The sequence below is a fragment of the Molossus molossus genome, unplaced genomic scaffold (assembly GCF_014108415.1).
Source record: "Molossus molossus isolate mMolMol1 unplaced genomic scaffold, mMolMol1.p scaffold_m16_p_5, whole genome shotgun sequence".
NCBI lineage: Eukaryota > Metazoa > Chordata > Mammalia > Chiroptera > Molossidae > Molossus > Molossus molossus.
The window spans coordinates 63,776,907-63,790,603 of NW_023425388.1; the positions used below are offsets into that span (position 1 = coordinate 63,776,907).

The following is a 13,697-nucleotide window of genomic DNA, read 5'->3' on the forward strand; positions in this document are numbered from 1 at the left end:
AGCCATGATCCCCATCCTCAAGGTGCTCTCTACCTAGCAGGGGAGCTGCACAAACCCAAAATACCTAGGTTCACTGTTTCCCTGACTCCCTACCCTCCCTGCCAGACCCTCTCATTTGTGCCCAAGAAACCCTGGCTAACTGCTAAGTCACACTTTGTATCCTCTGTGGCCCCTGGCATAGAGTCGTATACTCAGAATTCGACTTACAGGTCCACCTAAATCTCCTGACTGGTCCAGCCCATTATTTTCTTTCTATCATCCTCTGTGTCTCTCTGATCAAGTCATTCTAACAATAAGGCTATGCCTCCTGCCAAATCATATCTATCATAAGCTGAGATCACATCCAAAATTCTCATCTTCTAAAGTAATCTTTCTTGGTCCACTCCACCCTTGTCACCAATTGTTATACTCTTAAATATTATGAATTCATTTTGTATTAAGACTTTTTTGTTTTTTGGTAGGTTGCTTCAGAAATGTTCAGATGGTCTGTCTCTCAATGAGATTTTTTAAATAAAGAAATTTCAACACAGAAAGGGTATAATAGGTTTTAAGTTCCTTCATATCAAAGATTGTTTTATTTCTTCATGGTGCTTAAGAAAAACAGCAATATAGCTATAAATACTTATCATATGTCAAGCTCTGTTCTAAGCATTTAATGTGTATTGATTCCAATTCTAAGATATAAGTGTTATTATTATCCTCATTTTTCAGATGAGGAAACTGAGAACCAAAACATAAAGGAACCAGATTCACATCACCCAGTTAGTAAATGGCAAAGCTAGTATTCAAATCCAGATGGTCTGTCCCTAAAGTCCATGCTCTTAACCTTAACAAGATTAAATAGTGTCTGAAATAGTATAACTCTAGCCCTGTCTGGTTTGGCTCAGCAGTTGGAGCTTTGGCCTGCGGTCCAGAGAGACTCAGGTTTGGTTCCCGCTGAGGGCATGTACCTCGGTTGCAGTTTATCCCTGGCCCTGGGTGGGTCGTGCGGGTGGCAGCCACTCGATGTGTCCCTTTCACATTGATATTTCAATCTCTCTCTCTCCCCCTCCCACTCTATCTGAACAAAAGATGGAAAGGTGTCCTTGGGTGAGGATGAAAAAAAAAAGAAGAAGAAATAGTATATACTCTAAACATACTTGATAGGTAATAAACAGTTCAGGGATCCCCTGTGGCAGTGCAAGAAAATAGAAACAAAGACTTACCTTCTGCTGTTCGATGTGGCCTTGGACAATCTGGAGAGTCATGTTGTTCAAAACCATTGTATTGTGAAGGATGGCTCCTTGACTCACCCCAGACCCCAGCTCACTGCTCCCTAGAATGCCTTCTGCAGCAGTTTTAAAGGCAGCAACAGTAGGGTCTTCATTGCTTACCAGGTGAATTTCTTTCAAATTACTGATCATTTGATTCCCTTGGTAATAAAGCCTGATAGTATCCACAATGATCTTTGTACACAAATCCAGAGGGAACTGGGAAATCCCAGAGCTCAGGGCTGGAATTGCTACTGTCTCGGGGCACAGTGTGCTGAAGATGACAGAATATTTAAAATGGCCAGTTCCAGATTAGCCATACATATCTTTCTATTCATCTCTGACCACCGAGGCCCAACGGCATGGATAATGTATTTGCAGGGAAGCCTCCCTGCTCCTGTGATAGCTATTGAACCAGTTGGTACTTTACCATGTCTAGAAACAAATCTTGTACTCTCCTCTTGGATTTCTTCGCCGCCAGCTTTCACCAGGGCCTTGGCCAGGCCTCCCCCATGGCTAAGGTCTTCATTGGCTGCATTCACCACGACATCAACAACATGTCTGGTGAGGTCACCCTTCCAGACAGATAGCTCAAGCCCAGGAGTCAGCCTTTTTATAAAGACTTGCTGAGACTTGCTGAGACTTTCTAAAGACTTGCTGTTACTTTTCTGGGCTGGAGAGACCAGGGTAGAGACACAGCCAAATTTATTCCGGAGAAATTCACACAGCCGACTCTCATTATTTTTTAAAATTTTGAAGTCATCGTGATTAATGGGTATTTTCCAACTATAGTTTTCCCCCAAATTATCAGTCTCTGGAATAGGAGAGGAGATTAAAAAATAAAAAAATAAGCAAGGATTCCTTTAAAAAGGATGTAATTCCACTTCACATCAGGAGACTGAGTGTCCCATATAAAAAAGAGAGATGAACTTCCTCTAGCCTCCTTCCTAACTTTCTTTCTCACCTAGATATGTAGTTAGACCAAGAATATCCAAGAGTTTTCAATGGTAAATCACCCATAAAGTGCTTAGTCTTGTGTCTGGAATATAGTAAATACTCCATAAGAGGTAGCTACTCTACTATGATACAACGATGGTGGTAAGAAAACTGTGTATGTGGTGTCTCATGGAAAGAACCATGTTTAGGGCCCAAATATTGAAAAGGACTTAATTATGAGTCAAAAACAAGTGGAGGCTTTATTCATAACTTGTTTGTCTAGTCTTAGTGCCTTAGTCTGGGTTCTCTTAGAAGCAGACTCTGAGACAAAGATTTGAGTGTAAGTTTATTTGGAGATTGATCCTAGGAAACACCAGGGGCATGAAATGGGAGGGCAGAGTGGGAAAGTAAGACAGAATAGGGAAGGAAAGGAATAAAGGATATGTTATGAAGCAAATGAAGCTTAATTCCACCAGGGGACAGCGTGTCTCGGAGTTATACCACCAGAAGGGAAAGGAGCTGGGATAGTCTCTCAGTCATTGGTCAAGGGTGCTCTGTGGAGGGCATAGTGCAGCAAATGGGCACCATAGCATACTTCAGTTTTGTGGAATAATTTTAGTGAAATTAAGACTGATTGACTAAAAACTACTTACTGTATGTGGCAGACAGGAAGATGAGCTGCTCAGATCCCCCTTCATTGTGCTTATGAAGGAGAGAATACAGCCTCCCGTTGTTAGCCCCTCTGGGCTTTGTAGCCAAGGTCACGCTATTCTCAGGGTGGCCCCCATCAATGGCTGATCAAGGTCATTTATGTCCAATGTGGGACTTCCCTGATGGGCAATCTCAGGCTGGCAGAGCTTTGTCAGGTTTTCCTTCCAGTCCGATGGCTCTGCCTGCCCAATTCTGTTTCTTGTCTTTCCCTTTCACGATAACCCTTTTACATTCCTAACTCCCTCTCAGTTTCTGCTTCTTTGGGAACCCAACCTGTGACACTGTATTTCATGGAATCTAAAACATCATCAATATTATTTTTAATCCTCACCCTAGGACATGCTTAGAGAGAGGAAGGAAGAGACAGAGAGAAACATTGATCAGTTGCCTTCCGTATGTGCCCTGACCAGGGATCGAACCCATAACCTTTCAGTGCAGAGGACCGATGCTCAACCAGCTGAGCCACTTCGGCTGGGCTAAGGCACAATTATTATATGCCACTGAGAATGGAAAAATAATGCCAATTAAACCATGGTGCACTATTGATTGATAGGTACAGTAGTAGCTTTATTTCAGAGATGTGAAAAACTATGCATCCTAAAATAGGTAAAATGTGGTAATTATATTTTACTTCAATTCCCATTTCTAATTTCAGCTACCTAGAAAGACCTCTGGTGGCTTTAATTATCTAAAAGAAGCAGTACATGAGTAGCCAGTTCCAACTGGCCTGCGCTTTGGTTGAAAATCTCAAGTGGGCTACCCTTAGGATTAGGCAGGTTCCATTCGTTGAGCAAGGGACAATCAGTACATCACCTCTTCTGACCAATTTCTAGGGCTTTGGTCAGAAGCATCTCACATCTTATGAGCAAAGAAACGGATCAATGGGAACTCTAAGAGAACATGTCTGCTGCTACTCACTGCCTCTGAAGCTGTCCCCACAAGGTCCTGCAATCACGCACCTGAACACTTGCAGGGGTGACAGTCTCCTTCTGTATTTCCCTTTTTCCATGAAGAACAGACATGAGCAAAGACTTTCTGAAACAAGACTGAGAGTGAGGTGATCGTACCTGATTTCTCATTGTAAGCTGCTGCTCCAGGATCCAGTGAAAAATGAGAGTGGTTTAAAATAAAACTACAATTGAATGACTACAGATTACTGATAACACAGCCTAATGATCACAAAGCAACAGAAACTCTGCTAAAATCCCTGGGTTTGCGGGTGAAGGGGAACAGTGTTTGTTTGTTTGTTTGTTTGTTTGGTTGGTTGTTTGTTTGTTCTGTGTGCCTGAAACACTTGGAATACTAAATGTTCTAGCAAACACTGACCACACTTGAAACGGCTTTCCAAAGGCTTATGGAGTTTTTCTAGACAGAACAGAAGACATGGGGACATGAGCCGCCTCGGCTACACCTCTCCATCTACCAGTAAGGACCCACTTTCTACTGCTTGATTCATGACACAGGCCTGAATGTAGAATTTTAATCAAACAAATGAGGTGTCTTTTCTCTAATTTTATTCTTCCTCCATATCCCTCCTCCCACCCCCATCCTGCAAAAGCAGAATTGCTGAATGAGTAGACAGAATCAAAATGATACTAAGGTCACATTTTTACAAATCATCCATCCTCTTGTTGCCTCCATTGATTAGATTGGCATATTTTTTATTTCTTTTGTCTCACATGATGAAAGAAGAAATTTTTATTTTTTTTTATTTTTATTTTTTTATCCTCACCTGAGGATATTTTTCCATTTTTTGTACAGATAGAGAGGGAGGGAGAGAGAGGAAGGGAGAGAGAGCGAAACATCGACGTGAAGGGACACATCGAGTGGCTGTCACCGCACGACCAACCAGGGCCGGGGACAAACTGCAACCGAAGTACGTGCCCTTAGCGGGAACCGAACCTGGGTCTCTCCGGACCGCAGGCCGACGCTCTAACCGCTGAGCCAAACCGGCCAGGGCGAAAGAAGAAATTTTTATTGGGCTTTTATGAATACCAAATAGAAGACTCAGATTTTTTTGCTGTTACAGGAAGAACTATTCATGTGCCGATCAAAGATCATGATTTATATACATTTACATATAAGTACTTTTACCTTAGAAAAGTCCATCCTCCAGGAGGACCCTTGAGTCTTCAAATGTTTATACTCTGTTTTGCTTTTCTGAGCATAGGCTGCTGTTCCCAAATATGGTGGCCCACTTCTAGAAGTGAATACAAAGGATGCAATAAGCACTGACCAGCGTCTCAGGGATAAACATGATTTCTGATCTTAAGCAGTTTTTAGTTTTACTGGTGAGAAGGCACTATTGTTTTCTTTTTTTTTTTTTATCCTCACCCGAGGACATTTTTCCATTTTTTGTTCAGATAGAGCGGGAGGGAGAGAGAGACAGAGAGAAACATCGATGTGAAGGGACACATCGAGTGGCTGCCACCCGCATGACCAACCAGGGCTGGGGACAAACTGCAACCGAGGTACGTGCCCTTAGCGGGAACCGAACCCGGGTCTCTCAGGACCGCAGGCCGACGCTCTAACCGCTGAGCCAAACCGGCCAGGGCAAGGCACTATTGTTTTGCTGCTGTAGATACTGTTCACCTTCTATCCTTTACAGAGTCACAACTGAAACCGTAATGGCAATTCAGAGAAGGCAAAGAGCCATGTGGGCTACGGCGAGAAACGCTTTATGGAGATGAGACTAGAATAAGACCTTGAAGGATGCAACAGGTTTCTACATAGTTAGAAGAGGAGAATGATACCAAGTGGTAAGACTGAGCACAGCATTCAACAAAACAATGAGGAAAACCCAGCTTTCTTAATGAGCAAGAGTTTTTGAAGAAAGGAACTGTACTTATGCCTGTCAAGGGTGTGTGGAAAGAGTCTGTGATAAATTCCCTGATCTAATAAGAAAAGAAAATATTTGGATAAAAAATCAGAAACTCTGAAAAAACTATTTTAATGATTTTCCATCTAATAGGTAGAAAGGAAAATGTTTAATGACACAGTAGCCTACACTTGTTGTCCACATAGTTGCCAATAGACCTCTGAAATGATTTGTAATGCCTTTGCAATAAAAAAAATTGTGTACAGCTAGCTACAGCATCAGAGCACTATTATTCTTTTTTTTTAAATTAATTAATTTATTTTTGTTACAGATGTTTCTCCTTTTTCCCCCACTGATTTCCCCCCTCTCCCACCCTCCCTGCCCTGTCCCCAGCTTTGTTGTCCATGTCCATTGTTCATGCATACATGCATATAAGTCCTGTGGTTTATCTCTCCCCCACCACCCCCTCTTCTGGGGATTGTCAGTCTGTACCCCACTTCCATGTCTCTAGGACTACCCCATTATTCAGACTGTTATGTTCATTATATTCCACAAATAAATGAGATCATATGATACTTGTCTTTCTCTGTTTGGCTTGTTTCACTTAGGATAATACTTTCTAGGTCCCTCCATGTCGTCTCAAAGGATAAGAGATCTTTCTTTCTTACAGCTGCATAGTACTCCATTGTGTATATGTGCCACTGCTTTTTTACCCATTTGTCTACTGATGAACACTTGGGCTGTTTCCAGATATTAGTTATTGTAAATAGTGCCGCTACGAACATGGGGGTACATATATTCTTTCTGATTGGTGTTTCAGGCTTCTTGGGGTATATTCCTAGAAGTGGGATCACTAGGTCAAATGGCAGTTTAATTTTTAATTTTTTGAGGTAACACCATAGTGTTTTCCACAGTGGCTGCTCCAGTCTGCCTTCCCACCAGTAGTGTATTAGAGTCCCCTTTCTCCACACCCTCGCCAACACTTGTTGTTTGATGATTTGTTGATGGCAGCCATTCTGACAGGTGTGAGGTGATACCTCATTGTTGTTTTAATTTGCATCTCTCTGATGATTAGTGATGTTGAGGATTTCTTCATATGTCTCTTGGCCATTTGTCTGTCCTGTTTGGAGAGGTGTCTATTCAGCTCCTCTGCCCATTTTTTAATTGGGTTCTTTGTCTTCCTTTTGTGGAGTTGTATGAGCACTCTATATATATTGGAAATTAACCCCTTATCTGATACATCATTGGCAATGATGTTCTCCCATACAGTGGGTTGCCTTTCCATTTTGATGATTGTCTCTTTTGCTGTGCAGAAGCTTTTTAGTTTGATGTAGTCCCATGTGTTCATTTTTTCCTTTGTTTCTATTGCCTTAGGTGATGTATCAGTGAAAATTTGCTCCGTATGATGTCTGAAATTTTGTTACCTACATTTTCTTCTAGAATTGTTATGGATTCATGGGTCAAATTTAAGTCTTTTATCCATTTTGAGTTTATTCTTGTGTATGGTGTAAGTTGATGGTCTAGTTTCGTTTTTTTGCATGTAGCTGTTCAATTTTCCCAACACCATTTATTAAAGAGGCTGTCTTTACTCCACTGTATGCTCTTGCCACCTTTGTCAAATATAAATTGAGCGTATTGCCTTGGGTCCATTTCTGGGTTCTCAGTTCTGTTCCACTGGTCTATATGCCTGTTCTTGTGCCAGTACCAGGCTGTTTTGATTACAGTGGCTTTGTAGTATAACCTGAAATCTGGTAATGTGATCCCTCCAGCTTTGTTCTTCTTTTTCAAGATTTCTGTATCTATTCGGGGTCTTTTTTAGTTCCATATAAACTTTTGAAGTATCTGTTCTAGTTCTGTGAAGTATGTTGTTGGTATTTTGATGGGGATTGCATTGAATCTATAGAGTGCTTTGGGTAATATGGACATTTTAATGATGTTAATTCTTCCAATCCATGAACAAGGTATGTGCTTCCACTTTTTTTATATCTTCCTCTATTTCTTTTTTCAATGACCTGTAGTTTTCTGTGAATAGGTCCTTTATTTCTTTGGTTAAGTTTATTCCTAGGTATCTTAATTTTTTTGCCACAATGGTAAATGGGATATTTGTTTAGTTTCTCTTTCTGTGAGTTCATCATTGGTGTATAAGAATGCCGTCGATTTCTTCACTTTAATTTTGTATCCTGCTACTTTGCCAAATTCATTTATTAAGTCTAATAGATATTTGATGGAGTCTTTAGGGTTTTCTATGTATAATATCATGTCATCTGCAAATAATGACAGTTTCACTTCCTCCTTTCCACTTTGGATCCCTTTTATTTTTTCTTCATGTCTGATTGCTGTGGCTAAGACTTCCAGTACTATGTTAAATAAGAGTGGCGAAAGTGGACATCCCTGTCTTGTTCCTGTTCTTAAGGGAAATGTTTTTAGTTTCTGCCCATTGAGTATGATGTTGCCTGTAGCTCTTTCATATATGGCCTTTATTATGTCGAGATATGATCCCTCTATTCCCACATTGCTGATAGTTTTTATCAGAAATGGATGCTGGATTTTGTTGAAGGCTTTTTCAGCATCTATTGATATTATCATGTGGTTTTTATTCTTCATTTTGTTTATGTGGTGTATCACATTTATTGATTTGCGAATATTGTACCAGCCTTGGATCCCTGGGATGAATCCCACTTGGTCATGGTGAATAATTTTTTTGATGTATTGCTGGATCCGATTTGCTAGTATTTTGTTCAGGATTTTGGCTTCTATGTTCATCAGGGATATTGGCCTGTAGTTTTCTTTCTTTGTAGTGTCTTTTTCTGGTTTTGGAATTAGAATTATGCTGGCCTCATAGAACGTGTTTGGAAGTCTTCCTTCTTCTTGAATTCTTTGAAATAGTTTGTGGAGAATGGGTGTTAGTTCTTTTTTAAATGTTCAGTAAAACTCCCCTGTGAAGCCATCTGGGCCTGGGCTTTTACTTGCTGGAAAGTCTTGATTACCTCTTCAATTTCCTTAGTTGTTATTGGTCTGTTCAAGTTTTCTATCTCTTCCCAGTCCAGTTTTGGGAGACTGTGTGTTTCTAGAAATTTGTCCATTTCGCTTAGATTGTTGAATTTGTTGCTATATAGATGTTCATAGTAGCTGTTAACAATCTTTTGTATTTCTGTGGTGTCGGTTGTTACTTCTCCTCTTTCATTTCTGATTTTGTGTATTGGGGTTCTCTCTCTTTGTTTCTTGGTGAGTCTAGCTAAGCGTCCATCAATCTTGTTTATCTTTTCGAAAAATCAGCTCTTTGTTTCATTGATACTTTGAATTGTTTTTTTGATCTCTATGTCATTTATTTCTGCTCTGATTTTTACTATTTCCTTTCTTCTACTTGCTCTGGGGTGCTTTCTAATTCTTTAAGTTGTGAGGTTAGAGAGTCAATTAGAAATTTTTCTTGTTTCTTGAGGTAGGCCCGTAGTGCTATGAACTTCCCTCTCAGAAATGCTTTCGCTGCATCCCATAGATTTTGTGTTGTTGTGTGTTCATTTTCATTGGTTTCCAGGAAGTTTTAAATTTCTTCCTTGATCTCCTCAGTAACCCATTCATTGTTTAATAACATGCTATTTAGCCTCCATGTGTTGAAATGTCTTTGCATGTTCTTGTTGCAATTGATTTCTAGTTTCATGCCATTGTGATCTGAGAAGATGCTTGATATGATTTCAATCTTCTTGAACTTGTAGAGATTTAGTTTGTGTCCTATCATGTGGTCTATCTTTGAGAATGTCCCATGTGCACTTGAGAAGAATGTGTATTCTGTAGTTTTGGGGTGTGATTCTCTGTAGATATCTATTAAATCCATTTTGTCTAGTGCTTCATTTAGAGTCTCTGTTTCCTTGCTAATTTTTTGTCTAGAGGATCTATCCAGTGTTGAAGTCAATGGGGTGTTGAAGTCCCCTGCTATGATTGTATTTCTGTCGATTTCTCCTTGGAAGTCCTCCAGAAGATTTTTAATATATTTTGGTGCTCCTATATTGGGTGCATATATGTTTATCAAGGTGATATCTTCCTGTTGGATAGATCCTTTCAATATTATGTAGTGGCCTTCTTTGTCTCTAGTTATGGCTATCATTTTGAAATCTATTTTATCAGATATGAGTATTGCTACCCGAACTTTTTTTTGCTTTCCATTTGCTTGGAAAATTTTTTTCCATCCCTTCACTTTGAACCTATGTGAGTCTTTTGTTGTGAGGTGGGTCTCTTGCAAACAACGTATAGATGAGTCTTGCTTTCTTATCCAATCAGCTACTCTGTGTCTTTTTATGGGAGCATTCAATCCATTTACATTGAAAGTGATTATTGATATGTACTTATTTATTGCCATTTTTGTTCAGTGTGGTTCTATTTTTCTTCCCATTTCTCCTGCTAATTACAGCAGTCCTTTTAACATTTCTTGAAGTGCTGGTTTGGTGCTAATGTATTCCCTTAGCCTTTTTTTTTTCTGGGAAGCTCTTTATTTGACCTTCTATTTTGAATGATAGCCTTGCTGGGGAGAGTAGTCTTGGATTCAGATCCTTGTTTTTCATGACCTTGATTACTTCATGCCATTCCCTTCTGGCCTATAGTGTTTCTTGTAAGAAGTCAGCTGAGAGCCTTATGGGGTTTCCTTTGTAGGTAACCTGTTGCTTATCTCTTGCTGCTTTTAGGATTCTCTCTTTGTCTTTAATTTTTGGCAGTTTGATTACTATGTGTCTTGGTGTGGGTCTGTTTAGGTTCTTCTTACTTGGGGCTCTCTGTGCTTCTTGAACTTGAATGCCTTCTTCCCTCACCAAATTAGGAAAGTTTTCTGTCACTATTTCTTTGAATATATTCTCTAATCCTTGCTCATTTTCTTCTTCTTCGGGGACTCCTATGATGCGAATATTATTACGTTTCCAGTTGTCCCACAGTTCTCTTAAGCTGTCTTCCTGTTTTTTAATTGTTTTTTCCTTTTGGTTTTCTGATTGGTTGATTTTTTCTACCCTGTCTTCTAATTCACTGATCCGGTCCTCAGCTTCCTCTACTCTGCTTTTTAAACCTTCCAATGTGTTTTTCTTTTCTGATATGTCATTTTTTTATCTCTTCTTAATGGTTTTTAATTTCCAATTGGCTTATTTTCAGTGTCTCTATGTCCTTACTCATGCTGTTCAGCTTCCTCAAGATCATGGCTCTGAATTCTAGTTCTGTTAACATGCCTAACTGCTCCACATTGATCTCATCTTCGGTGGAAGTCTCTTGCTCTTTCATTTGGCTTCTGTTTCTGTTTCACCATTTTGGCTATCACAGTGGCCTTTGGAGCCTGTCAAGTTTTCCCTGTGGGTGTTAGTGTTCTGCTGTTTGTGGCTCCCTCTCCTGGGTTTAGATGAGCCAGGGAGGACCCACGTTAAACACCGCTGTCAAGTCTTACTTTCCTGGTTAAAGTTGCTAGCCCAGGAAAGGTACTCTTATTTTCTAGCTTTTTGCCTGGAGGCTAGCAATTGAGGTTACTTGATGGGTTTGGGGTTGTCAGTTGATTGGAAAACTCCCTCAGGTGCTCAGCATAGGGGGATTTCCCGAGGGTGGGGCAGATGCTGGTTGTTAATGAGCCTCATTTAGCATTTCAGTGGCCCACAGGGTGGGGTTGGATCTCCAAGGGAGGGGCTGCTGCCTCTCCCCTGAGCCCTGGGAAGGAGCAAGATGGCCACCGTCCTGCATGGCAGCAACTCAGCAAAAGCTCTGAGTGCCCTCCAAATCCCGAGTATCCCGACACAGTTCCAGTCCAGTCTGCCCTCCCTCTGCCGGAGCCCAAGGTGAGTGGCTGTGGCTGTTTTAGCCTTTGTCCGGCTCTGCGCTGTGGAGCCGCTTGGGAGTGGAACCCGAGGGCACTGCTCACAGCTAAGGCCGCTGCTGTCTGTGGGCTCCCAGCCCCCGCCTGGCACCTTCGCAATCCTAACAGGTTCTGGTCAGTGTCCCTGGTTGTGTGATCCTCGCAAGCTGCTTTTCTGTTGCTTTTTCCTGTCGATTTGTCTGTGTTATAGTTGTAATTCCAGTTTGGTCCTGAGAGACGGTCTGTGTAGCTCCGTTCACTCCGCCGCCATTTTGGAATCTCTCTTGTCTCTCATTTAAAGCTCACTTGTCCTGCTGGTAGAAGGCACCCAGCTGTATTTCCTTCTCCCGAGAAGTGAACCTCTCAGCCCACACCCTGTTCTTGTTCTTGCTTAGGCATTCCTCTTCCTCCGGACAGCATAAGGATGGCAGCTCCCCTAAGTGAGACTGCAGACTGATCATTCACCAGCCCGTACCCCATCTACTTGTTTCGGATCACGGCAACCGTGCAGGTGTACGGGAGAGAAATGTGTCTCCTAAAGTCTTCATACCTGAGATTCATGGTGTGACAGCGAGAAGGGTCTTTACTTGAGAGTCATTCATGCAAAATCAGTACAATCTTCTTTTTTTTTAACAAAGCAGTAGTTCTGCCGTGGCCAATTTGGCTCAGCGGTTAGAGCGTCGGCCTGCGGTCCAGAGAGACTCAGGTTCGGTTCCCGCTAAGGGCTCGTATGTACCTTGGTTGCAGTTTATCCCTGACCCTGGTTGGTCGTGTGGGTGGCAGCCACTTGATGTGTCCTTTTCACGTCGATGTTTCTCTCTCTCTCTCCCTCCCACTCTATCTGAACAAAAAATGTCCTCCGGTGAGGATTAGAAAAACAAAGCAGTAGTTCTGACTATGTAAAAATTCTTTTAGAAAGTATGTAGTAGCCCCAGCCAGTCTGGCTAAGCAGTTAGAGTGTCGGCCCAGGGACCGAGGGTCTTGGGTTTTGATTCCTGGTCAAGGGCACATACCTGGGTTGCGGGTTCAGTCCCCATCCCAGTCAGGGTCGTGCAGGAGGCAACCAACTGATGCGTCTCACATCAATGTTCCTCTTTTTCTCCCTCTCTCCCTCACTTCCCTCTCTTCCGTTCTATCTAAAAATCAATGGAAAAATATCCTTGGGTGAGGATTAACAAAAAAAGAAAGAAAGAAAGTATGTAGTTTAAAAAAAAGGAATAATAATAGCATAATGGGTATTTAGAAAAAATACATGCATGGGGTTAAAAAAAAAAAATCAAACAGTACAAAAGGATGTTCAGTGAAAAGTGAATCTCCCACTCCTGGGCCCCAGGTTTTCTTTCCATACAGAAAGTATATGTTCACACAGAGGAAAGAAAAATAGCAGTTTTATTTGTAAGAGCCCAAAACTGGACACAAGCCAAATACCCATCAGCAGGGCATTGTGGTATATCAATCAACAGAATACTACACAGCAATAAAAAGGAAAAAGCTATGGATAACATGCAACAACTTGGATAAATATCAAAATAATTATGCTAAGTGAAAGAAGCCAGACAAAAATAAAGAACACATACTGCACTGTACTGTTCATTTATATACAATTCTAAAAAATGAAACTAATCTATAGTGGCAGAAGGCTGATCGATGTTGGCCTACGGATGGGGGTCCAGTGACAGGAGAAACAGAGCGAGGGGTATTAAAGGGGGCGCTGGATACATCCACCTAGCTTGATGGTAGTGATGGTTTCATGGGTATATACATGTATCAAAATTTATATTGTACACTTTAAATATATTAGGCAATTATACTTTGATAAAGCTGTTAAAAAGTGTGAATAAGTGTCCAAAAAAAATATAAAATGCATAACTTCGCTCTTACAGTGATTCCTTTACTTGAAGGTGTACTATTCATCAGTCTAAAGTAAGTAGGGAACTTCCTCTTCATCTTTGAAATGCTCTCAAGGATTTCCCTCGGCCGGAGATGCAGGCCTGGGTGAGAGACTGCACTCCCAGGGCTCTTCCTCAGCGGGAGGGGGGACGGCAGAGAGGGCGACCTTCAAAAGCAACATGCTTTTTCCAGTCTTGAAGATTCTAGTCAGACACAGTTAGATAAGACCTGCAGCCTTCACATGGGTGTCTCCTGGGGGAGATGAGGTCCTGCCACC

At 41.3% G+C, this 13,697-nt stretch overlaps 1 protein-coding gene across 1 annotated transcript; it reads right to left on the reverse strand.

Moving 5' to 3' along the window:
- Positions 1-778: 778 nt before the first annotated feature.
- Positions 779-12,091, reverse strand: LOC118616957 (protein mono-ADP-ribosyltransferase PARP9-like). Its single transcript, XM_036242507.1, is given in 5 exon segments — positions 779-826; positions 1,206-1,531; positions 1,534-2,064; positions 3,857-4,029; positions 12,081-12,091. Coding segments are annotated over 5 exon segments (1,089 nt in total).
- Positions 12,092-13,697: the final 1,606 nt, after the last annotated feature.